This window comes from Miniopterus natalensis, chromosome 9, assembly GCF_054644295.1.
Source record: "Miniopterus natalensis isolate mMinNat1 chromosome 9, mMinNat1.hap1, whole genome shotgun sequence".
Taxonomy (NCBI): Eukaryota; Metazoa; Chordata; class Mammalia; order Chiroptera; family Miniopteridae; genus Miniopterus; species Miniopterus natalensis.
The window spans coordinates 20513011-20537222 of NC_142089.1; the positions used below are offsets into that span (position 1 = coordinate 20513011).

At 54.1% G+C, this 24212-nt stretch overlaps 1 protein-coding gene across 5 annotated transcripts; it reads left to right on the forward strand.

Moving 5' to 3' along the window:
- The first annotated feature begins 993 nt into the window (after nt 1-993).
- On the forward strand, nt 994-23475 carry MAP7D1 (MAP7 domain containing 1). 5 transcript variants are annotated; one of them, XM_016218452.2, is made up of 18 exons: nt 998-1338; nt 13234-13584; nt 13794-13862; nt 14347-14510; nt 15286-15400; nt 16837-16947; nt 18096-18218; nt 18315-18487; nt 18590-18735; nt 19409-19737; nt 20062-20239; nt 20327-20465; nt 20566-20670; nt 20947-21000; nt 21186-21228; nt 21330-21420; nt 21535-21728; nt 21906-23475. In XM_016218452.2, the coding sequence occupies exons 1-18, from the start codon at nt 1293-1295 to the stop codon at nt 21914-21916; spliced, it is 2442 nt and encodes an 813-aa protein (XP_016073938.2). In that variant the 5' UTR covers nt 998-1292; the 3' UTR covers nt 21917-23475. The 5 variants fall into 5 exon arrangements, with proteins under 5 accessions (XP_016073944.2, XP_016073926.2, XP_016073938.2 ...); XM_016218440.2 differs by having other exon boundaries at nt 997-1338; nt 18096-18487; XM_087820311.1 differs by lacking the exon at nt 998-1338 and having other exon boundaries at nt 12034-13584.
- The last annotated feature ends 737 nt before the right edge of the window (nt 23476-24212 follow it).

Here is a 24212-nt window from a genome sequence, read left to right on the forward strand (position 1 = left end):
ACAATGGAGAACCGGAGAACTGACCCTCTAGAGGTCAGGACAAAGGGCAGGGCCGGGGTGGGCAGGCCCAGTTGCATCCCTCCTTCCTCTGTCAATCTCCGCAGCACCATCATCGATCCACCTTCCCAGCAAGCTCCCCGCGCTCGGCCCAGGCTGCGCCCGTCCTGGCTGGAGGCCCCACCTCAGCTGGCGCTAACTGGGCATTGGGGGACCCACTCCGGAGGGCTGGGAAGAAGGGTTCCTTGGGGGAGGGGAGTCAGTAAGGGGCTCAGTCCCTCCTTCAACAGGCTACAGGGCAGAAAATTCCTCAGAGGAGATTGAAGGGGTCGTCTGATGGGGGTGGGGAGGCTCTGAGGCAGGACCACCCAGTTTGGAGCTGGGAGGGACCAAGCCAATTAGAGACCTGGGTAAAGCAGCGGTGCAGGCCTGTAATTACCCCAGAGCAGCAGGGAAGACACCAACCGTCGGGTGCTGGAGGAAGGGCGGTAGCCAGGCTCCCGGGCCTCTCTCCGTCCCAGCCAAGACCCGGGGAGAGCGCCTGCCCTTTAGGAGTCGCCCTGTGACCCTCCTTCAGGTCTCCCGACGTGCCCCGGGTGCATTTTATTTGAGGTGGGTTTGGGAGAGAATTTAGACTTGAAGCTGCCGCCACGGCCCCTGAGCCGAGGCCCCCAGGCTCCAAGGTGGGATTGAGGGCTCCTAGCCCCGGCTCCCCCCACTCCCCCCAGTCCTAGCGGCGGGTGAGTCACCCGCGAGCTCCCCACACAGTCCTCTCGCGCCGCGGCGCGTACCAACGCGGGGGGAGGCAGCTCAATGGGGGGTCTTCCCGGAGCCTTAGTGGCTCCTCAGCCGCGACCCCGGGAGAGGCGGACAGAGGCTTGAGGCCCGGTGACCCTGCGCGGGGACGGGGAGGGCGGGGCGGGCGCGCGGCGGCTCGGTCCCCGGGCCCTGCGGGGTGAGTCTCCCCCGCGCCGCACTTGGTTCGCGCCATTGGCGAGGCCAGGCCCAGCCCGGGCGGTACAATAGGGTTGGGCCGTGGCCGGGACCGGGCCGGCGCCGGGCAGGGAGCAGAATTGCTGCCGGAGCCGTCAGACTCCGGGCTGCCGGCGACTCTGAGCCTCGCAGGCCACCAGCCGAGCCAGCCTCTGCCTTCCCCGGAGCACCCCCTCCCCGCTCCGAGTCGTTGCCCGCCGGGGCGGGCTGGGCGTGATGCGCCGCGGGACCCCGGTCCTGGCCGCCGGCCGCCGCCGCCGTCGCCGCTGAGACCCCCAAGACACCCCTGTGACGCCGCAGCCATGGAGAGCGGCCCACGTGCCGAGCCGGGTGCCGGCGCACCCCCAGGTATGCCGGGAGCCCCGGAGAGGCGAGATGGGTGGAGGTCGAGGGGGCTCGGGGAAGCCGAGGGCGAGGCTGGCCCGCTGGGCGGGGACCCCTCCCCCGCCGCGCCCTCTGACCACTTGAAGTTTAAAAATAAAGGGTGCTGCGCCGGCGCCGACTCGGGGCCGCCGATGCATCTTCTGACAGCTACCCCTTCCCCCAACCCGGGCGCTGGGGTGCACTGGGCGGCGGGATCCGCGAGGACCCCGCTCGGGAGTTGTCGGGTCACCCTTCCGCCCCAGCTCAGTGCCACCTCGACTTCGCCACCCCCACCCTCCCTTCCCATCCACCCAGGCCCTGAAGATCCTCTTCTACTGAGCCAGGGCCTCTGCCCGCCTTCCTAACCCCAGTCAGCACATGTGACCCCAGCCTGAATGTGTGTGTTGGGGCTCCAGATTCTCAGGCCCGGAGCCCAGCATACCGAAACCTAGGCCCCGGCGCCCCCCACGCCCAGTCCCGGGCTCAGACCTCGCCCCCACCCCATCCCTCCAGCTGCCGCGCAAAGGGCCTGTTGCTGCTGCTGCGGGCGGGCGGGCGGGCGGGGAGGGGAGGGAAGGGGGAGGTCTCGAGCGGCGGCTGCCAAGTAACCCGCCGGATAAAGGCGAGGGGGAGGGGGAGGCAGCATTGTTCGGGGCCAGGGCGGGAGCTGGGGAATGGGCCTACTCCCCTGCAGCCTGGCCTGCTCTGGAGCCCACCTAGCCCGATTTGGGGAGGAAGGGGACAGAAAAATCTGCTTATCCCGCTGTCCTCCTTCCCAGCTTCTCTGGGCCTGAGTCTCCCCCTGGAGAATGGGGTGAAGTCTCAAGGCTGGCACTCCGGGGACCTGCCACATCATTCCTCAGCCTGAGACTTTGGATACATACCCCCTTTACACACACGCGCACTCTCTCTCACTCTTTCTTTCTTTCTCTCTCTCTCTCTCTTTCTTTCTCTCTCTCCAAGCCCCAGACCATCAAAGCTCTCCCTCCCCTCACCCCACCAACCACCAGCGCCCAGGACTTCTGCAAATCCCATTCGGATCTGGGAGCAGCTGATGAGGGGGTGGGGACAGATTTCTGGTTGGGCCTGGTGTTGGAGGGAGGGATTTCTCTTTTTCTTCCTGGAAGGGGAGGGAAGAGCATGATTACTGAGGACCCAAGTTCTGTTCCCACTGACTCAGGGGGGAGGTGGCCCCATCCCCACACCTCCATAGAGTCCTAGAGCCTAATCCCCATTGCCACCTCCCTGGCCCCTGGGGCGTGGGCCCAGGATGAAACAGTGTCTGTGGGTGCGGAGAGCCCAGGATAAGGTGGAGCCACTTGGCTGTGGGTGGGTTCCTCCCCATGCCAGCGTGTGTGCTTTGAGGGGACCCTGTGGGTGTGGGTGCTGGAGGGCACAGAGTGGAGGCTATTAGACTGGTGTGGTTCCGAAGGTTTGTAGGCTGTGCTGAAACAAGGGTGCTTGGATCTGTCTTGGCTCCACTGAGCCTGAGTGGGGACACCCAGGTAGGCCCAGCCTGGGTTCATTCCATCTGGTTACTGGCCCTCTGCACCTAAGGGTCCCTGGCATTGGTGTGTACGTTATGGCCTGAATGGGGGTGGTGACTGGGCCATAGATGAGGGTTTGAGTGGCTGGTTACTTTATAATTAGGGTACTTGAGTGGGATGCCTGGACTGAGTATGAGAGCATGGGTGGGTGAGATGCTTGACTGTACTAGGAAGCCTGCATGGGGTCTGTATTCAGCGTCCTAGTTGGGAAGACTATTCTATATACAGGGGTCTGGATGGAGTAACATGAGAACCTGGATCATAATGGTGCCTGTTCTTACACAGAGAGAAGTCGAAGGTGATAAAGGCCCCCTCTGAGCCAAGGGCTTCCTAGGAATAAAGGTGCTGCCCACTATATGTGCCCCACGAGAGTTTGAGGCATAGTTCTGAGACTGAGTGCACGTGACATGATCCCTCCCCTCTCGGAGTTCCTTTTGCACAGTGAACATTAACAAGAGGTAGCATGGAGTAGGGGACAAGTGTGGTACCCGCCTTTGGGTCAGAAGGCCAGGATGGAAATCCCAGCAAGCTGTTTACTGGCAACTGGGCTGGAGCAAGTGACTTACCTTCTCCGGACACAGTTTATGCCCCTGAAAAATGGAGGCGGGGGGGGGGGGTGTTTAAAGTGGGGGTTAGAGATGAGGTGCCTAAAGGACCCTGGCACACCGATACCTCCAGGACAGTGTTATTACTATTATTGTGGTTTTGCTTATTGGAACTGGTGCCGGCAGGGAGGTATGAAATACAGGGTAGGAGAGGGCAGGAATTGGGAGTCAGTTGCTTAAGAGTGTAGACTCTGGAATAAAAGAGTTTAAGTCTCCACTTCATAACTTATTACTGTGTAACCTCAAGTAAGTTGCTTAACCTGTCTTAGAATTTTCCATCCATAAAATGATAATAATGCTAGAAATTATTTTATAGAGACATTAGGGTCATTAAATTAGACGAACACATAAAACAGTTTGTCTAGGCGCTGGCACACAGTTAGTGCTCAGTAAACACTAGCTATTTATTTTTTGCCATTATTATTTTTAATTCCTTCAAAGACCTGAGGAAGAGGTGTGGTTAATTAGAACATCAGGAGGTAAATGTGGGACAGGGCAAGGGCAGTGGGAGTTCTAGACGGACATGAGCCAGGGTGTGATGGGAAGTGGGAGTAGGAGAGGACACCTGGAGATGGGTACAGTCGCCATCCAGCACACCCATGCTGACTATGCAGACAGTAGAGAAGTGAATCAGATAGAATCGCTACCTTCAGGGAGCTGTTGGCCCAGTGGGGGAGGCAGATGTGTTCACTGCAGGGAAACTCAGATATAATGGTGATAACAGTGATCAGAGGGCTCCACTTGTGGAAGGCTTCACAGAGGAGGAGGCATATGAGGTGGACCTGAAGGGATGAGTAGAAGCTGATGAGGCTGGCACAATGGTCCACATTTTTGCATACAGCAGCCAGCCTGGCCAGCACCTCCCAATGACAGCTTCCTCCCTCCTTGGGTTGGTGGACCCAGTAATGAGGCCTCTAATGAGAGCCCCTAATATGCAGTCATGCATATGCAAATGAGGAGGAGAGGCACTAAACCAGTTCATCCCCTGCTTCCCCTCGTGATGGGCAGGCTTGGTGGGGCAGGGCTGAGGGAGTGGGGAAAGGAGCTGAAAGCAGGGCCCAGAATAGAAGTGGTGGCACTTGAGGGCAGTCAGGGCAAGTCTCAAGTCTGACCTAGACTGGAAGTTAGGCTGCAAGCAGCTGGGAGCCGTGTCCTTGGGTCCCTGCTGGGCCTTGGGGCCAGTGAGGGAGCCAAGGAGCCAGGCCCAGATAATGCAGCTTTGTTGACAGTGGCAGCTCTGCCTGGCACCCCAGGGCACAGCCTTCATCGGCTTCTCCATCACCTCTCAGCTGCAGCTCTGTCCTGAGGGGATCAGAGAGCATGGTAGGGGTTAGAGAACATGGTATCGCTGCCCCATCAGCACTCCTTGCCACTTATAAGAGCAGATGTGGAGCAGCAATAGACTCCCTGGTGAACCAACTTATTTCCCACGCCTATTTATTAAGGGCCTTCTCTGCGCCAGGCACAGTGCTCAGCATGTCACATGCACTGTCTCATTTGATCCTCAGAACATAAGTAGAGACTAGTATTATCCCCTTTTTGCAGATGAGGCTCAGAGAGGCCACACAGCTAGGAACTGGCAGAGGCAGGACTTGAATCCAGGTGTGTCTGACTTTAAAGCCTGTGCACTGAACCTCTATGCTAAATTATGGCCAAGCCAGGTGGTGACGGTCTGGCCCACTTCCCTTGCATGACAGGTCTTCTGTGGGCAGCTTGGTCTTGGGGACCCCATGATCTTTTTTCTCTTGCAGGCAGAGGTAGAGCATGAGTCCCCTCTCCCCTCTCCCCCCCCACACATCCTGCCAGGTTGGAGTCTGAACAAGTCAGACCAGAAGGAGGCCTTGGCCCCAGGTGGTGGTGACAGTCCAGCCAGGGGGCCATCCTCAGGCCTCGGCATCTAGGCCTCAGTGCACGCAGCCCGGCCAGGGCTGAGGGAAGGCCGGTGGAGCTGGACTGCGGGATGGGGTCATTTCCTGCCGCCTAAAATAACAGGAAGTGGGTGCTCCTGATTGGAGGCTGGGAACAATGGCCGCCAACCCGGCCAGAGAGCTCCTTCAGATCTGCAGGCTCGGTTGGGTTCCCGGCTTTATCATCCACAGAGGCCCTGTCGCCTGGCCCCGTCCTCCTGCCGAGGGCCTGTGGCCTAGGCTCTGAGGGCCGCAGGCACAGGCTGCCCCCTCCCAGCTCACTTGCTCTCCGAGCTGCTCGGCCGGAAGTAATGCTGCCCCCTAAGGGCCCCACTGTCCCAACCCCGCAATCAGGCATCCTCCATGGTTCTCCTTCCTGCCTACCCCCATCCTCCCAGCAGATCTCCCCAGAAGGGGAGGAAACCCAAGAGGTTTCCCCTTCGGGTAGCAGAGTGAAGGTACAGCCTGTCAGACCAATTCACGTCCAAACCCCAGCTTTCTCCTCACCAGCTCTGTGACTTATGCAAGTATCTCAACCTCTCTGAATATATGTCCTCATTTGTAAAATAGGGTAATAGTATCTGCCTCATAGGATTGTGGTGAAGATGGAATGGACTGATGCGTTTCAAGTGTTCAGTTGTAACTGACACAGCATTAGCTATTGCTGCTGTTACCTGGACTTTCCCTGGGGGGGGAGGGCAAGGCAGGAGTGACCTGGATGAGGCTGTGTAAATATACTGGGGACATTGTATCTCTGAGTGCTTGCTGTGTGGGTCCCTGAGGCACACCGGGAATCCCTGGCTCTGTGTGTGTGTGTGTGTGTGTGTGTGTGTGTGTGTGTGTGTGTGTGTGTGTGGAGAGAGAGAGAGAGCGCGGGCGAGGAATGTGTCTCGTCTCTTGCCTTTGTGTGGGCTCTGTCCACAAGGGGTGTTTCTCTCTCTCTGTGGTGTGTACTCTGTCTCTCTGTGCATCTTTGCCCCTTTGTCGGCGTCACTGTCTTCATTTGCCTGACCCAGTGCTACCACCTAAGGAGCTTCTGTGAGAGCCATGAGGGCTCTGGCTAGAGGTGCTGATTTCTGTCCCAGTTCCTCTTTCTGCCTCATCCTCTGCCTCCCCATGCTATCTGTGCACCTCCTCCCTGCCAGCTCCCCCTGGCACTCCCTTGCTCTGCCCCCTGCAGGAGGGCCACTCTTCCCCTCTGCCCTGCCCCTCATTTCCTGCCTCCTGGTGGCCAGCCTGGGCAGGAGCCCGCCTTCCCTGCATTCTTGCACTCTGAGCTCAGTGCCTGCAGGCCCCACCTGCAGCCCTTCACTGTCATGGGGAAACCTCCCTAGGGGAACCACCAAATCATTTCCTTCTTTAAGGAATAGGCAGGAGCCTTGGGGAGGGGTGATGCCTGTCAGAAACAGTGTGACATAAGGGTTTTATCATCAAAGAGCCTTGGATTCATATCCTACCTATGACACTGACATGAGCAATTCACTTAATCTGTCTACGTAAGTTTTCTTACCTGTGAATCGAGGGTCATCCACAGTACTTTCCCTTTAGGATTGTCATAAGAATTAAATGAGATGAGGAAAAGTGCCTAGTAGAGGATAGGGCTTCAATAAATGAGTTTGTTTCCCTCCCTGGGCTTAGGAGCTTGCAGAGCATACATAGGGCTCTGATATGATCAAGATGTTTAAGATTACAGAGGCTAGGCTTTGGAGCAGCTTGGAGTTTGACTATGTGCTGACTAAGTAGCTTTCCACAATCTGTCCATCCGTTCATCCGTCGACCCATCCAACCAGGTGTTCAATAAACAGATATAGAACTCCTCTATGCCAGGCAGGTACTATATAAGGCACTGGGGCTGCAAGAAGCATTGAGGCCCAGTCTCTTCTCTCCACAAGCTCTCACACTGGCAGAGAGACAAACAGAAAAGCCAGACTGAGTTATCAGTGTTGGGGAATATTTGGCCGGGCAGCAGTTGTCAGGGTGAGAGGAGGGAGGGACAAGAGGAAAGGACTGCCAGCTCCCAGAGGGTGGAGAAAGATGAGTAATGTGACAGGCCCTCTGAGAGGCTTGGCCTGAATCTTCTACAGACCCCAGGTACAGTCCTTCCTGGGACTCTGGAGAAGATAAGACTCGTCGACCCTATGCCCGGCTCCTGCACCTTTGCCCTGCTGGTGGTGCTCTTTGTGCCAAGAAATAAATACAAACTATCTGTCTCTTATCCAGTTTTTAACAAATACTTTTGGTAGATATCGATGTAGCAAAATAAAACTAACAGTGGCTAAAACCTCACATTTTGACACAAACCAAAAATAAAACGAAGGATCACACTTCGGGATTGAAAATGGGAATAATCAGAAATTGGCTTAATCATACCATATAGATAATTAACCAAGGAATTCATTTGGCTTAATATAATTTGTTCCAGATAACGCTGTCCCAGTGACATTTCATAAGGGTTGGCATAATTCTGAGGGAAATATTTGTATTCCAGGTCAATAGTCCACCAGTCCAAAAAGGTGTTCCAAAAGTCCTGTTTGCCTCTCGAGAAGTCTTTCTTGTTGAGCTGCTGGAGTAAACACTCACTATTAACTTCTACCTGAATGCCTTAGTCTAGGGAGCTGCGCAGACTCAACTGAGATGAAGTTGCGTGTTGTTTTGCTTCCCTTCAAGGGTTCGTTTGCAATAAGTTGCCACATGGATTTACTCTTTGTTAGAGGAAAAGTCTCTTCTGCACACCTGCTTTAGGCCAGAGTGGCTCCCTGTACAGCACGTAATTCCCATTCAACAGCATTTCAGACTGTCTCCGTGTACTTGGCAGTGTGGTATCTGCCGGTGATGCAGCAGTGAGCTCAGCAGACATGGCCCAGCCCTTGTAGGGCTGACAAGTTAAAAAGAACCACACGAGAAAGTTTAAAATTGTAATGGTCCCAGTGTGCCAAACAAGAGACACATGAAGCCATGACTGTCTATAATGAGGGACTTTATTCTGATCAGAGAAGCCAGGGGAAGGCTTCCCTGAGGAAATGGTGACTGAACTAGGTAGGATATGACGGGTAAATGGGAGTTGTCTAAGAAAAGAGGAAGAGGATGTGCAAAGGCCCCGTGGCTAGAGGGAGCATGGTTGGTTATCAGATTGAAAGGTTAGCATGGCTAGAATGCAGAGAGCAAGTGGGTAGGTTGACATGGAGAGGAGATTCAAAAGGTTGGGGCTGTTGGAGGTAGGGACTTCAGACTATGCCAGACTTGCAGCTTGGGCTCAAGAATTTTATCTTTATCTTTGGAGCAGTGGGAAGCCACTGAGAGGTTTCAGGTGGCAAAGAGTACCACGATCAGATCAGATTTGCGTTTGGAAGCAATTGCTCTGGCTGCTGCATGTTGAGAACGGGTGCAGGGAGAACAGTAGGAGGACTTTGCAGGCATCTGTGTGAGAGAGAAGCTGATGATATCTGCCAGGGTGGAGTTCATTGATATATTCATCCAGCAGATAGTTGGTGGGGCACCTGTGTGCCAGCGTCTGTTGGCCTTAGATATAGAGCGGCTAACAATATAGACAAAAATGTGTTCCCTTGTGGAGATTACCTTCTGCCAATGGGAGAGTGTTAAAGTGACGTTAATGCTCGTGGAAAAAAAGAGTTGGAAAGAAGAAAATACTGTTGGAGGGAGAAGTCAACTGTAGTTTGTAATTTTACATAGGGGGTCAGAGAGGGCGGCATTGAGAAGTGACATTCTAGTAAAGACCTGAAAGAGGTGAGGGAGGGAGACGTGCATAATCCTGGGGCAGAGGATCCTTGGCAGAGGGAATAGCAAGTGCAGAGCCGTGAGGCAGGAGCGTGCCTGGCACATTTAAGGAATGGTGGCTGGAACAGACTGAGCAGGAGGCAAAGAGGAGGAGGAGATGAGGCCTAGGAGGTGATGGGCTGGAGAGGGAGAATCCTGAACGACCTTGGAGGCCATGTGATGCCTTTGATTTTTCCTCCCTGGGAGATGGGGCGTCTTTGGAGGATTTTGTCAGAGGAGTGATTTGATCTGACTTATTTTTAAACAGAATCACTTGTTGCTGTGTTGAGAAAAGACTGAAGGGGAATAAAGAATGGCAGTAGCTGGGGGGTCTTTTATAAGGGGATGGTAGTGGCTGACCAGGATGTTAGAAGTGGAGATAGTAAAAGCGATTAGATTCAGAATATATTTTGCACATTGAGCCAAAAAGATTTATTGAGAGATTAGATGTGGGGTATGAGATAAGAAAAGATTCTAAAATGACTCCAGGGTTTTGGCCTGAGAAACTAGAAGGACAGGGTTGCCACTGACTGAGATGGGGAAAACTAGGGGAGGGGCAGCGTTTGCGGGGAGGGGATATCAGAAACTCAGTTCTGGATGAGTTCAATTTGGGGTGTCTGTAAGACATCCAGGGGTGTCAAATAAGGAGTTGTATGAGCGAAACTGGAACTCAAGGGAGAGGCCTGGCTGGAGAAACAAATTTGGTTGTCATCAGCAAAGTGGTGGTATTTAAAGCTATGAGTCTGGATGAGATCACCAAGTGAGTGCGTGTAGACAGAAAAGAGACATGTCCTCCACTGAGCCCTGGGGCACTCGGGCGCTGAGAGGTTAGCAAGTTAAGGAGGGATCAGCAGGGAAGTCTGAAAAGTCACAGCCAGCAAGGTAGAAGGGAAACTAGGAGAGTGTGTTATCGTGAAAGTCAAGAAAGTGTTCAAGGAGCACCAAGGGATCACCTGTGTCGGATGTGGCTGTTAGGTTAGCAAGACAGGGACTGAGAAATGGCTGCTGGATTTAACAAGGTGGAGGTCATCGGTGACCTTGAGAAGAGCAGTGTCATGGAGCAATGGGAGTGGAGGCCTGACCCACATGGGTTCTTATGGCAGAGATGGGAAGAAGTGGACAGATTCTATTGAGCAGGTCTCAACAACTTGATGAGGAAACTGAGGTTCAGACAGGTTCAGGGCTTGCCCAAGGTCCCACCGCAGAGCTAGGATTCCCCACTCAGGCCTATCCATCTCTGAAGCCTATGACCTTTCTACTCCGCTGCGTCTGAGGCCCAGGTCCTTCAAGCCTCCCTCTCCCTCCTCCCAGGTTCCCTTTACACAGCTCATCAGGACCTAGTTGGAGATTCACTCTCTTGCCTGGTGGGTGTGATTTGCTTAGGTCTAGACAAACATCCGCCTACAAGCTTTCCTTGCAACACCTGTAGCACGCACAGGTGCTAGGAGAATGGCAACATTCCAACTTAGTACTTTATACACCTAGACCTTTTGGCCCCAAATAGTCCTGGGTTCAAATACTGCCACATACTAGTTCTATGACCCTGGCAAATCTCAGTGGGGTAAACTTTGATCGTCTCACCCGTATAATGGGGATCAGAATCTCTGCCTCAGAGTTCCTATGAAGATGCAGGGTGGGGATACAAAGAGTCTAGCTCAGCCCCTGATGAGTAGTAAGCACTCACTGAATAGTTGCCACTACAGCAAGCCCTCACTTAACACTGTCACTAGGTTCTGTGACTCTAAGTGAAACATCACATAATGAAACCAATTTTGCCATACACTAATGGAAATAAACAAGAGTTAAGTTCCTATGGTATCTGATTGTTATAACAAAAGGATGTTGTATGAAACTACATTATTGGAGGACCTGCTGTAGTTTTATTGCTGATTGGAGTTGGAAAGGACTTTGCAGGTGGCTGGGAAATAGACCAGCAGTGACCAGGCAGCCTTCTGGAACTGGCATGGGGAGAGCTGGGTGGACTGGCATGGAGTCTAGCCTCCCCTGGGGAGACAGCGCCTCAGCTGAGGCCCTTGCCTGGAGCCCAGGAAGCCAGAAGGGGAGGAATAAGGGAGAAATAGTGTGAGCCTTACATAATTTCATTGTGTAACATGGATTACCTCATACTGCTTAAACAGAGGCAGACCGGTGTAATGAGTAAGAGCGGGGATTCTGGTGACAGATGCTGGGTTCAAGTCCAGCCTCCATCACTTACCAGCGGAGTGACCTCAAATCACTTTACTCAGTATCTCTTTGGTTTACTTTCCTGATCTGTACGAAAGAGATATTTATAGTGCCTCCTTCTTAAGTATTGTCAGTGAGGATTAAACTAATATGTGCAAAGTGCTTTTAATTTAGGAAGCTCTCAAGAAATATCCATTAGGGGTTATTCTTATCACTAACACTCACAATCCTGTGAGGTAGGTACTATCTGCAGTTTATAGAAGAGGATCTATGGCACAGAGAGGGTCTGTAATTAGCCCAAGGTCACATAGTTAGTGGGGAACCTGGAATTCACATTCAGATAGTCTGCCTTTACAGCCCATACTCAACCACTGGACACCTGTCTCTCTGCAAAAGGTTCCTAGTCTCAAAGGCGACTCCTTGGGAGTCCCTGCACACACATAAGGATGTCGAGTTTGCCACCTCCTGAGAGGGCCAGAGTTCCCAGAGCAGAGGATTTAGTGGGGCACCTAAGAGGGCCAAACAATCCTTCCCTAGACTCACCTTCCTATGGACCCCGGCCCTGCTCCCTGAGCCAGGTCAGTGGCTGTGTCCCCACTGGTCCCAGGGAAAGGGAGGGAAGTGCTATTTCCTGGCACATGAATTGTGCCAGGCACTTTACCAACATTCCTGCTAGCTGGGATCATTGCACCATTTTACAGATATGGAAGCTGAGGCTTTCAGAAGTTGACTCACTTGCTCAAGGTTACCTGCCAGGGAATTGGGCCCTCCCTTCCTGTCTTGGGGTATTGACATCAGAATTGGGCCCTCATCTGACTGACATCAAGGCCTGTCTTTCATCTGCCCCATAGTGCTCACGTGTGTGCACATGCAGGCACATAGCAAGTCATGTGGTTTCCTAACTCGGCTCTTTAGTGTCTTTTACAAGGCCGGTGAAATACTAATGTCTTAAAAGAAGAAATCTGAGGGTAGTTGGAAAAGAAAAAAAGATTACAAAGTGGACGTAGCTGGTTGCCCACCCAATTGGGGATCCTTCTAGTGCCTATTCTATGTCCCTCCTCTTCACCAGTCCTATGTGCCCAGCACTGGCACCCTCAGAGAGTATCAGGCCTGGGGTTGGGCATTGTGACCCTGAGGTAAAGCAGAAAGGTAAGGGAGGCAGACTTGGAAACCAGCCATTACTATTTGGTGTATCAATAAGTACTACAAATTTCTCAGTTTTCCTTTTTTCTTTTCTTTTTTTAAATTTTATTTATTAATTTTAGAGAGAGAGGAAGGGGGCAGAGAGAGGGAAAGAAACATTGGCTTGTTGTTCCACTTATCTATACATTCATTGGTTGATTCTTGTATGTGCCTGACCAGAGATCAAATCTGTAGCCCTGACATATCAGGACGACATTCTAACCAACTGAGCTACCTGGCCAGGGCTTCTCAGTTTTTTCCAACACACCCTGCTTCCTTCTGCCCCTTTGCAAACACCCTTCTCTTTGCCAGAACCCTCTCCTCCTGGTTTTGCCAACTCTAGCTCATCCTTTGGAGCTGGGCTTCATTGTTACTTCAGGAACCCCCAAAGCATAGGTTACCCATCTCTGCTATGTTACCCCCGACATAGTACTTACTCTCTGGCTCTGTAACTTTACTGTAACTGCCGGCTCTTTGTCTGTCCTGCTAGAGGGTGGGACCATGGCTATTTTCTTACCATTATATCATTAGTATCTGGAACAGGGCTGATACACAGAAGGAACTCAATGAACATGTTGGGTGAATGAATGAATAAGTCATTTGGGCAAGGGAAAGAGCTTCAAGTTGAACTGATGGTGCAGATGTACTGTCTGACTCTCCTCTCTGGTGTTGATGTTCCAGCTGTGGCAGCCAGAGCCCCCCCAGAGCCAAGACCTTCTCCAGAAGGTGACCCTTCTCCACCTCCACCACCACCACCGACATCAGCCCTGGTCCCCGACACTCCCCCGGACACCCCTCCCGCCATGAAGAATGCCACTAACTCTAAGCAGCTCCCACTGGAACCAGAGAGCCCCCCAGGGACTGTCGGGCCTAGACCAGCCACCCAGCAGGAAGAATCACCTTTTTCAGAAGCGAAGATCAGGGGATCCACCCCACCAGCTACAGGGCCACGGGATTCCAGGCCTCCTCGAAGGAGCAGCCAGCCATCCCCAACGGCAGTGCCAGCCTCTGACAGCCCTTCTGTCAAGCAAGGTGTGTGTGATGTCCTTAGTCCTGGCCTGGATCACTTAGCTCAGGATCTCAGCCCTGGATGACACCACTGGAGGGAATCTCTACCTTAGAGGAGATGGGGAAAGGGATGGGGTGAGGCCTGGTGGGGAGGGGTCTGAGGCTGACTATACCTCCCTTTGGAGGAGTCGTTTGATCTAAATCTGTTTATCTATTTTGTTCCCTCTACTAAGACGGGAAGAAGGCAGGAGAGAGACACAAACTGGCAAAGGAACGGCGAGAAGAGCGGGCCAAGTACCTGGGTGAGTGTTTAGGAAACATCATCTTCCTCACCATCGTCATTGTCACCATCAACACCCTATTAGCAACATTAACACTTCTGGACGCTGTTATGTGCACTGTGCTGAGAGCAATACCTGTGTTAACCCAGTTAATGCTCTCGACCCCTTTTGAGAACGAGGAAACCGAGGCTCAGAGAAATGAAATCATTTGCCTAAGTCACACAGCTCATGGAGTGCCTGAAATTCAGACCCAGATGCTCATGCTTTGAATCACAGTCCACGAAAATGCGTCCAAGAGGCCCCAAAGTCAGCTGGGGATCTGGCCCTAAAGAACTCACTTGCCCTTCAGTACCGAGTGACCAGGGGACAACTAGGCCTCCCTCTCTGAGGATGTAGGCACCTCCCCACCAAGCAGGCAGGAGAAAGACCCACCCAGGGCCGGGGTCACAGGGAAGGTCCACCCTCTGCAGAATCCATCACACCCCTTGGGGCTCCTCTCCCACAGCGGCCAAGAAGGCAGTGTGGCTGGAGAAGGAGGAGAAGGCCAAAGCACTGCGGGAGAAGCAGCTCCAGGAGCGCCGGCGGCGGCTGGAGGAGCAGCGGCTCAAGGCAGAGCAGCGCCGAGCAGCTCTGGAGGAGCGGCAGCGGCAGAAGCTCGAGAAAAACAAGGTGCGTTTCTGTTGACTTCTGGCTGGGCGTGGGTGGATCTGCATACCCGTGTGCCCACACATCTGTACACTGGCTCAGTGTGTACACACATCTGTGTTAACGCCTCTGCGTCATCTTTGTCTACATGGTCATCTCTGTTCACATCTGTAGTTGGGTCTTTGTGGGTCCAACATTTGGGCATCTTTGCAACTGCAGACATGTTTGGGTCAGTACTTGCCTGGGTGGGTGCCTGTAACCATGTGCTGTCAGAGCAAGTATTTGTGTGTGTGTGTGTGTGTGTGTGTGTGTGCGCGCGCGCGCGTGCCCTGTGTGTGTATAATTGTATGCACAGATGAGTCTGTGTGAGTGTGCTGAGCTCCATGATGTGGGGAGAGCCCTGGCTTGAGCACCAGTGAGGAAATGAAAGGAAAAGGTAGCCTGACACTGCCCAGCAGCCTCAGGCTGAAAGGAAAACAGTGCCCCAAGGTCAGGATCCTCAGTGCCAGGGAGACATGGCCCCACCTGGGCAGGGAAAGTCCCACCCTGTGCTCGGAGAAACAGATTATACACTCAGGAAATGACTCAAGAACAGTGAAAAGCTCCCCAGGAACAAGTTGAAAGGGATGTGTTCCAGATGGTCCTTAATCATAGCAAGGATTCAGTAACCTTGGTTACCTGCAATGAGTCAGAGAAAACTTCTGGGGAAGGGCATTGTCACAGGAGAGAGAGGGCTCTTTCTCCCAGGTATCATGAATAATTCTAAGCCCAGACCTCCCTCTTCTCGCCCTCCCACCAGGAGCGCTATGAAGCAGCCATCCAGCGGTCAGTGAAGAAAACGTGGGCTGAAATCCGGCAGCAGCGTTGGTCCTGGGCAGGGGCCCTGCACCACAGCTCCCCGGGACGTAAGACCAGTGAGTGGGCTTGGGTACTGGTGGGTGGGTGGGCAATGCTGGGACCTGAGGAGTGGGGGAAGGGAGCAGTTTTATTGCAAGGACTGGCAGCTCCCTGCAGCAGGTATGCCATGCTTCATGTGACTTGTGTCTTCTGGAATGGTCTGTGGACCAAATTGTCACTTCTCAAGGACTTCCACTATTGAGTCAGAGACCGATTCTCTTCGTTGGGTTTGCTTTTCAAACCTGTCATTTTAGGTTTAGCTTTCTTTGCTCCTGACAATTATTATTAGTTGATAATACGTAAAAGCGGACTTCGATTCCCTGTAGACATGGGATATTTAAAGGAAACTATCACCGCTCACCCCTTATGTACCTGTCTTGGAAGGTAGATTTTTGTCTCAGAGTTTTTTTCATGTTGGGCCATCATGGATTTTGGCCTGATTCTTTGCTGGCATGTATGTACTGCTGTGTTTGGATATCTATGTGTAATGGCAAGGTTCAGTATTTCTAGCTGTGTATCTCTGGGTGTATGTGCTCATGGATCTGGGCATTGTGTGTCTTAATATGTTTGCCTTGGTGTGTTTGTGGCCTGTGGACCTCAGTGAGGACTCCCAAGTCGGACAGAATTGGGTTAGGATCCCAGCTCTGACACATGCGGTGTGACCTCTAACTTCTTGATGTCTCACTTTCTTCATCTGTAAAATGGGGATAACAATACTACTTGCCTCCGAGGTTGTAGGTAGATGTTTGGGAGGATCAAGTGAGGTAACATGTGTGTGGTGTCCAGCACAGTGCCTGGTCCACGGTAAGCACCCAACAAATGTCAGCTCTCACAAATACCATGATTAAGTTGCTTCGATGTGTTCATGCCTGTGTGCATCTGGGTCTGACATGTTATCTGTTAGTGTCTGTGTTTCTATATCTGTGCATGTCTGCACACACATGTGCATGCAGAAATGCCTATCACTCTATATGCCTGTGCTGCCTGCATGTCTTTGTCTTTGTGTGTCCGTATGAATATGTGGATTTGTGCAAATGACTGTGTCTGTGGGTTCTTCTGTTTAGGAACGTCTCTGCATTTGTCCCAGTATGTGGGTGTTGTAGCCATAGTGCCTTGGCTGGGCAGTGTCAGCAAGTGCAACACTGGGCGGTTGTGGGCAGGGCTTGCAGCGCCCAGCCCTAGGAAATGGCTTCCTGGCCAGGAAGGCTGTAGTTTCTCTAGTTTTACTCCATCTCCTCCCTCTGTTCCTTCTCCGTCGGCTCCCCCAATACAGGTTGTCCCTGATCATCTACCCCCAACCCTCTTCCCAGAGCCAAGTCTGCCTCCTCCTCCCCTTCCTAGCCTGCCCACTCCTCCCTTTCCCACCTGCCCGCGGAGCATCCTGCATGGAAGGCCTCAGTGTGCCCCGGCTCCCGTGTGGCCCGGCCCTAATGCCGTGTCTTTTCCCCTCTAGGTGGGAGCAGGTGCTCTGTGTCGGCAGTAAACCTGCCCAAACACGTGGACTCTATAATCAACAAGCGGCTCTCAAAGTCCTCTGCCACGCTCTGGAACTCCCCCAGTAGAAGTAAGAGAAGGCCCAGCCCTGCTCCCTCCAGAGTCCCTTTGTAGTTCCCACTAAGCCTCCAGAGCTCAGCAAGAACCCCAGGTCCCTGGAGCCCTCACATACTACAGGTCTCCATTCCCACTCTATCCCACCCGGGGTTCTGTGCCCCTCGGGGGAGCCGGCATTTGGATCTGGACCCTGAGGACAGATATGCCCTGCAGGGAGGAGAACAGAGACAAAGGGCAGAAAGCAGGCAGAGAGCCTGGCAGGGGCCTCAAGAGCAGGTGGGGGTGGGGGTGGGAATGGGCATGCAGCCTCATCTCCAACCACAGCCAGCTGGCCTAGGCCAACCTTAGGCAGGTGGCCTTGCCCCCGAGTACCAGATTGACCTGGGTGCTATGTGTGTGAAGCACACACAGCTCCTCTTTCTGGCTGCACCCTGGAGGGTCCATGCAACCCTCCCCTCCATCTTCAGAGTCCCAGCCATGGCCTTGGCTGACTCTAGAGCTGTGGCCAACCAGGGTGGCATGGCCTCTGCTTCTCACTGCCCTGGTGCTCACATGTGAAGGGCCATGGTAGAAGTTATTTATAAGTTTCTCCAGCTTTTATTTGGTTGCTCTGTTGCCTAGCAACCAAATCAGCTGTTGTACCAAACCCACCTGACTGAGTATTAAAAATAACCTAGCAGCTGAGGGAAACAGAGCAGGGTGGCCCAGGGCAGCCAGGCCCCCTAGCAGTCTCTCTCTGGCATGGGATGCCTGAAAATTGGGACTCTCCTGAGTCAGAGGAGCACAAGGACCCTTACTGTCCCAAATCCATGGGATCATGCCTCCCCAGCCCTCTAACGGCAGGAGGGAAAGGGCCCTATGGTGGGACAGCAACCCTGGGCGACTCCTGGACTCAGTTCAGAGCCCTTTCACCTCGGGGGAGTGGTAGGAGGGGACCCTCATGCCAGTACTTTGCCCTGGAAAGTGTCTTGTTGTCTTGGTCTGCATTGGGGGTCAGACCCCAGGGCAGAGAGGTATGGCCCAGGGGTGATCAGGATAGAGCCCTCCTGGGGAAGACTCCTTGGGCTTGGCATGGGATGGTACCTGGCCACCCCCTTTTGCTTTGCCTATCCCTTGCGGCCCCTTTGTGGTGACCAGCTCCTCCTGGCATTCTTCCCCTAGATCGAAGCCTGCAGCTGAGCGCATGGGAGAGCAGCATCGTGGACCGTCTCATGACGCCCACCCTCTCCTTCCTGGCACGGAGTCGCAGTGCAGTCACACTGCCCCGCAATGGCCGGGACCAGGGTAGGGGCAGCGGCCCTGGGAGAGCCCCTATGAGGGGCCGGGCAGGGGCCAGCCTCGAGTGTGGGCCACATCCCGACCGCACTCATCCTTCTGCAGCCGTGCCGGTGTGCCCGCGCTCGGCCTCTGCCAGCCCCCTGATGCCGCCATGCAGCGCCCCCCGCAGCAGTATGCACCGCTGCACCCCCTCTTCCGGGGAGCGTGGGGAGCGCCGCAAGCCCAGCTCGATGGGCAGCCCCACCCCGGTCCACCGCAGGCCCCAGGCCTCACCGGTAAGTGGCCGTGCAGGTAGGGACAGGGTGCCTAGCTTGGGAGTGTGGGCACCACTGACCTCTGTTCCCTGCCTCCCCACTCTCCATCGCCTCCTTCATCAGGTGCAGAAAAAGGAGAAGAAGGACAAGGAGCGGGAAAACGAGAAGGAGAAGAGTGCCCTGGCCCGGGAGCGCAGCCTCAAGAAGCGCCAGTCGCTGCCTGCCTCTCCACGTCCTCGCCTCTCGACTGGCGCAGCCTCTGAACTCAGGTGGGCACAGTCTGCATGTCACCAGGCCATTCAGTTAATCATTCATTCACAAATAGTTGTTGGGCACCCACCTCTAGAATGAAAACTCGTTGAGGGCAGATTTTTTAAATTTTTGAGTGTTTCGATCTCTGAAGTACCTTAGCACCTAGAACATGCCTAGCATCTGGTAAGCTCTCAACAGATAACTGCTGAATGAATGAATGGACTTGCCAGCTACTGTTCTGGGTGCTGAGGACACTTTGGTGAGCCAAACCAGACCTCATCCTTGCTCTTATTAATTTTAAGGACTGCTGGGGGGACAGGCATTAATCAAATGAATATGTAGCCCTGGCCATTGTGGCCCAGTTGGTTAAGCGCATCCCATGCACCCAGAGGTCGCTGGTTTGATTCCCAGTAGGTGGTGCACAGGAGGCAGCCAATAGATGTTTCTCTCTCTTCCTCTCCCTTCCTCTCTCTAAAATCAATAAAACATTTTTTTAAAAAGAATGTGTAATATTACAAACTAGGGTATGTACTCTCAAAGGAAATACTATAGTTCTGTGAGAGCATACAAGGTGGGGGGTGCTGACCTAGCCTGGAAGGGACAGTTCCCTGAGGAATGACATGCTCAGTGTGTGTATATGTATATGTGGACACTCTGCCCTCCAGGCCTAACATTTCCCTTTTCTCCCAGTCCCAAATCTAAGGCCCGGCCATCCTCTCCCTCCACATCCTGGCACAGGCCTGCCTCTCCCTGCCCCAGCCCAGGGCCCAACCATGCTGTACCCCCAAAACCACCATCCCCCCGAGGCACCACTGCGTCACCCAAGGGGCGGGTTCGGAGGAAGGATGAGGCAAAGGAGAACCTCAGCGCCACAGGAGCGGAGGACAAGAACCAGAGCAGGGGCAAGGCCAGTGAGGAGAAGGAGCCTGCAGCCCCAGCCTCACCGGCACCCTCGCCTGTGCCCTCACCCACCCCAGCCCAGCCCCCGAAGGAACAGCCCACAGCCGAGATCCCTGCAGGTGGGCATGAAGAGAGGAGGTAGAAAGGTGGGCAGGCAAGAGAAGGCAGCATGGCCTGTGTGCGGGAGGTGGTCAGAGGTGTGGGCACTGAGGACTAGGGACAGAGATGACTGGGGACTCGGTTTTGGGAGACAGGAAGAGGAGACCCCTGCCATCAGCAGGTCCAGTCCCAGGACACAGGCCAGAGAAGAGTACCTCACACTAAGCTGATGGCAGAAGTGGAATGGGTGGGTCACTCTGAGGTATAGGAAACACCAGCATGCAGGGGCGCTGGAGGTGCCTGAACTGGTGTGTGCTGACTGCTGGACCTTGATTTCACTCCAGATAGTGCTGTCCTGGCCTCACCCCCAGCCCCCGCGCCCCCAGCGACCCCTAGCAAACCCATGGCCGGCACTACAGACCGAGAAGAGGCTACTCGGCTCCTGGCTGAGAAGCGACGCCAGGCCCGGGAGCAGCGGGAGCGCGAGGAACAGGAGCGGAGGCTGCAGGCAGAAAGGGACAAGTGAGTGAGCCCTTGGGGGCAGAGGGCGCCCATGTGGGGGCTGCTAAAGAAGCGTGGGACTGAGCACGAGTTTCCTGTGTCCCCCAGGCGAATGCGAGAGGAGCAGCTGGCTCGCGAGGCTGAAGCCCGGGCTGAGAGGGAGGCAGAGGCCCGGCGGCGGGAGGAGCAGGAGGCCCGCGAGAAGGCGCAGGCGGAGCAGGAGGAGCAGGAGCGGCTTCAGAAGCAGGTGCCCCAGCGGGCGGGGCGGCTTGGCGGGGTTGGAGGAGCACCGGCCTTGAGGGAAGGCTGGAGTGCAGCCGCTAAAAGCTCACTGGGGTCTTTGGCAGAAAGAGGAAGCCGAAGCCCGGTCGCGGGAAGAAGCAGAACGGCAGCGACTGGAGCGGGAAAAGCACTTCCAGCGGGAGGAGCAGGAGCGGCAAGAGCGCAAAAAGGTAGCTGAGCAGTGAGCCAACTCCTGGGGGCGGGGTGGGCTCCTGGGCTGGGTCCCTGTTTCATCAATGGGACCCTAGGGCTCAGGGAGTGGGCCCTGCCTTGGACTTGTAAAGGGTAGGACGACAGGGAGTTAGGGTGAGTTCTGGTTCCTGGCCTGTAAAGGACTGGTATGAGCTAGAAGAGCCCCGAGATGCCAGAACTGAACTGGGGCTGGATGGTGGGAGGTTTAGGATTAGAGTGCATTTGGGCCTAACTGATGTGGGGCCTCCAAACAGCGCCTGGAGGAGATCATGAAGAGGACCCGGAAGGCAGAAGCTGCAGAAGCCAAGGTCAGGATTCCCCAAAGAGCAGCATTGGGAGTGGGGGTCGGGTGAGGAGGAGGCTGGGGAAAGACATTCAGGGTGGAGGAAGGAGCTGTGGCTGGCTGCCCATTGTCTAGGCTGGGGGAGAGAATAATTCAGTTAGGTGAGGCTAGATACACCTTGAATCTGATTGCTCTTCCTCTTCAAAGCAGAAGCTGGACAGAAAGGAGGCAAACACCAACAATTCTAGCCCAGGTAAAGGTCCCATTCCCCTCACTCTGTCTCCTTCGCCACCCCATCATCATATCCTCTCCTCTCACCATCCAGCAATTGATGGCCAATTTTTCCCTTGATAGACCCTGTCAAAGCCGAGGAGTCACGACCCTCAGGGCTGCAGAAGGAGGCTGTGCAGAAAGAGGAGCTGGCCCCCCAGGAGCCTCAGTGGAGGTACCAGCTCCCCATCCCAGGGGCCCTGATCAGGGAGTCAGGCAGGCTGGAGCTGTGGGGTGCCTGGGCTGTCCTAGAATGTGAAATACCTGAGCATAGCCCCTGCATCCACAGCTTGCCAAACAAGGAGTCACCAGGGTCCCTGGTAAATGGCCTGCAGCCTCTCCCAGCACACCAGGAGAACGGCTTCTCCCCCAAGGGACCCTCTGGTGAAAAGAGTCTGGGCCGAACACAAGAGGCACTCCTGCCCTTCGCAGAGGCAGAAGCCTTCCTCAAGAAAGCTGTGGTGCAGCCCCCGCAGGTCACAGGTAGGGATCCCTGTCTCCCTGATCCACAGCCCTCCCAGCAGCCTTCCCAGGACTCCCTAGCCCTTCCCTCTGCCTGCTCGACCAGAGGCCTTCTCTTCACACACCATCCCCCAGCCTGACTAGCTGGGCTTGGAAGCATAGTTTGCCTGACTGTCTCCCCTCCTGCTTTTTCCCCAGAAGTCCTTTAAGGGGTTGCCTTGGATCCAGACACAGCTATGAGGTCTCCTCTGCATCATCTACCAGGATGTCTGGGAAAGAAAGAGACAGAACAAAGCCGGAAGTGGCCTGGGCCCCTGGGGGTGGGTCCTCTCTGTTATTTTTAATCAGCACCTTATAGACTGTTGTCTCTGGCTGGAGCCAGGCCCTGCTCCTCAGTGCATTTGTGTGCTCACACGCTCAGACACCTCCCACACACACATACACTCACAGCCTCTCTGGCCTTCTCCCTTGGGGAAGGGCCGCCTGTAGTATTTGCCTTGGTTTGGTGGGGTACAGTGGATGTGAATACTGTAAATAGCTTGTGCTCAGACTCCTCTGCCTGGAGGGGGTGGGTGCAGGAGGCAGACCCTCCCAAGACTCCCTGGGGAAGATCTTCCTCTCTCTATTTAACTGTAACTGAGGGGGAGCCCAGGTCTGGGGATGGGGGCACCTTGGGCCACAGGATGCTGGTTGCTTTAGGGGTACCCATGCCCCTGCCCTTGCCTGGAATCAGTGTTATTGCATCTGATCAAACTTCTCCAGAAATAAAGTGAGAATAATCCTGCCAGTCCTGTCTATCCTTGGGGCTGGCGGTGGGGGTGGTAGCAGGTGGCCTCCTGAGTCCTATGAAGAATTTAAGGAGCCAGGGCCTGGAGATATCTACCCCTGCCTGGCAGTAGTCCTAGTGTCTTCCAGTTTAGTCATGAATTCATTCATTTATTCATTTAACAAGGACGATTGCATCTGCTCTGTACCGGGCAGTGGGCTACACACCGGGGATAGAGTAGTAGCCTCTTTTCTCAGGGAGCAGATGAGTGTCGTGGACACTCTGAGTGGCCAACTCAACATCCATTCCCAACCCCGCTTCCTCATTCCAAACAGAATCCTGATTTTATTCAGGTGGCCATCTTCCTCCTGGGTCCCACTCTGTGCTTCCGCAGAGATGGATGCTAGCCCCAGGGTGAATCATGATTGTAATGCGCCAGAACTGGTGGTCCGAATGCCCTCGTGTGTGGTTGGTTTAGGTATGGGAACCTGACACAATTCCAGCCATCAGACATAAAGAAGGGCCTCCTGGCCACCTAGGAGAGGCTTCCTCACGTTTCAAAAAGATAATGAGTGGTAGCCAACCTCAGTCGACCTTCCGGTGTCCTCGCCTCCTAATGTTCACACCCTGTGTGGTCCCTTCCATGTTGCACCAGGGTTGGGCTGAGTGGCCGACAGAATAGAGCAGAAGTGATGGTGTCACACCAAGATTTGGTCATTCAAGACCCTGCAGCTTCTGTCTTGGTTGCTCTCCGTTGGCACATCATGGACAGCCTTATGGAGAAACTTGATCAAGGGCCCAAAGCCCCCTGCCAACAGCCGCATGAATAAGCTTGGAAGTGGATTCTCCAGCCCCAGTTAAGCCTTCAGAGGACTTCGGCCCTGGCCCACAGCTTGACAGTAACTTCATGAGACCCTCTTCCAGAACCAACCAGCTAAGGCACACCTGGGTTTCTAACCCTCAGAAACTGTGAGATAATAAAGGTGGTTTTAAACTGCTAAATTTTGTGATAATTTCTTACACAGAAAGACTTAACTAAGACTTACAACGATGGGAAAATCCACTTGTATGATAGGTGCAACTGTGATGCCTGGAATTGCGGCATCCATCCTGCTAACCGACCTGAGGACAAAGCCAGCATGGCAGAGCAGCAAGAGGGGGAGAACCTAGATCCTCGAGAACATCACTGAATTAACCAACCTCAAAAGCAGCCCTACCACTACGCAACTTAACTTCTTTAAGCCAATGGAGTTGGAATTTCCATTATTTGTGGCCAAAAGCTTCTAACACATCTAGGGACACAGACAATAAACATATAAATGTATTTCCATTATGAGCTATGATGAAGGTGTTCTCTAAAGATGCAGCGATTAAACTTGACCTGAAGGATGTGGAGGAACCAGCCATGTGAAGGAGCAGGGAGAAGAGTTGCAGGTGGAGGGGTCAGTATGTGGGAAGCCCTGAAGGAGTGGGAGCAGGACCAGTGTTGCTGGGACATCAAGAACAATGGGGAGAGCTGGGTGGGGGAGGAGAGGTAGGTAGGGCCAAGTCACAGATGTTGGGGATGAGAAGCGGCAGGGAAAGGACCAACAGAACAGCTTCTAGGCCCTTTCCTCCGTGAGAGCGTCTTTGCACACCCCTCCCAGCCCCCAGCTTATTCACAACAAGGCAGAGGCACCTAGATTTCCCTGAAGGCAGCACCCTCTGAATACTCCACAAGGAAGTCACTTATTTATTCA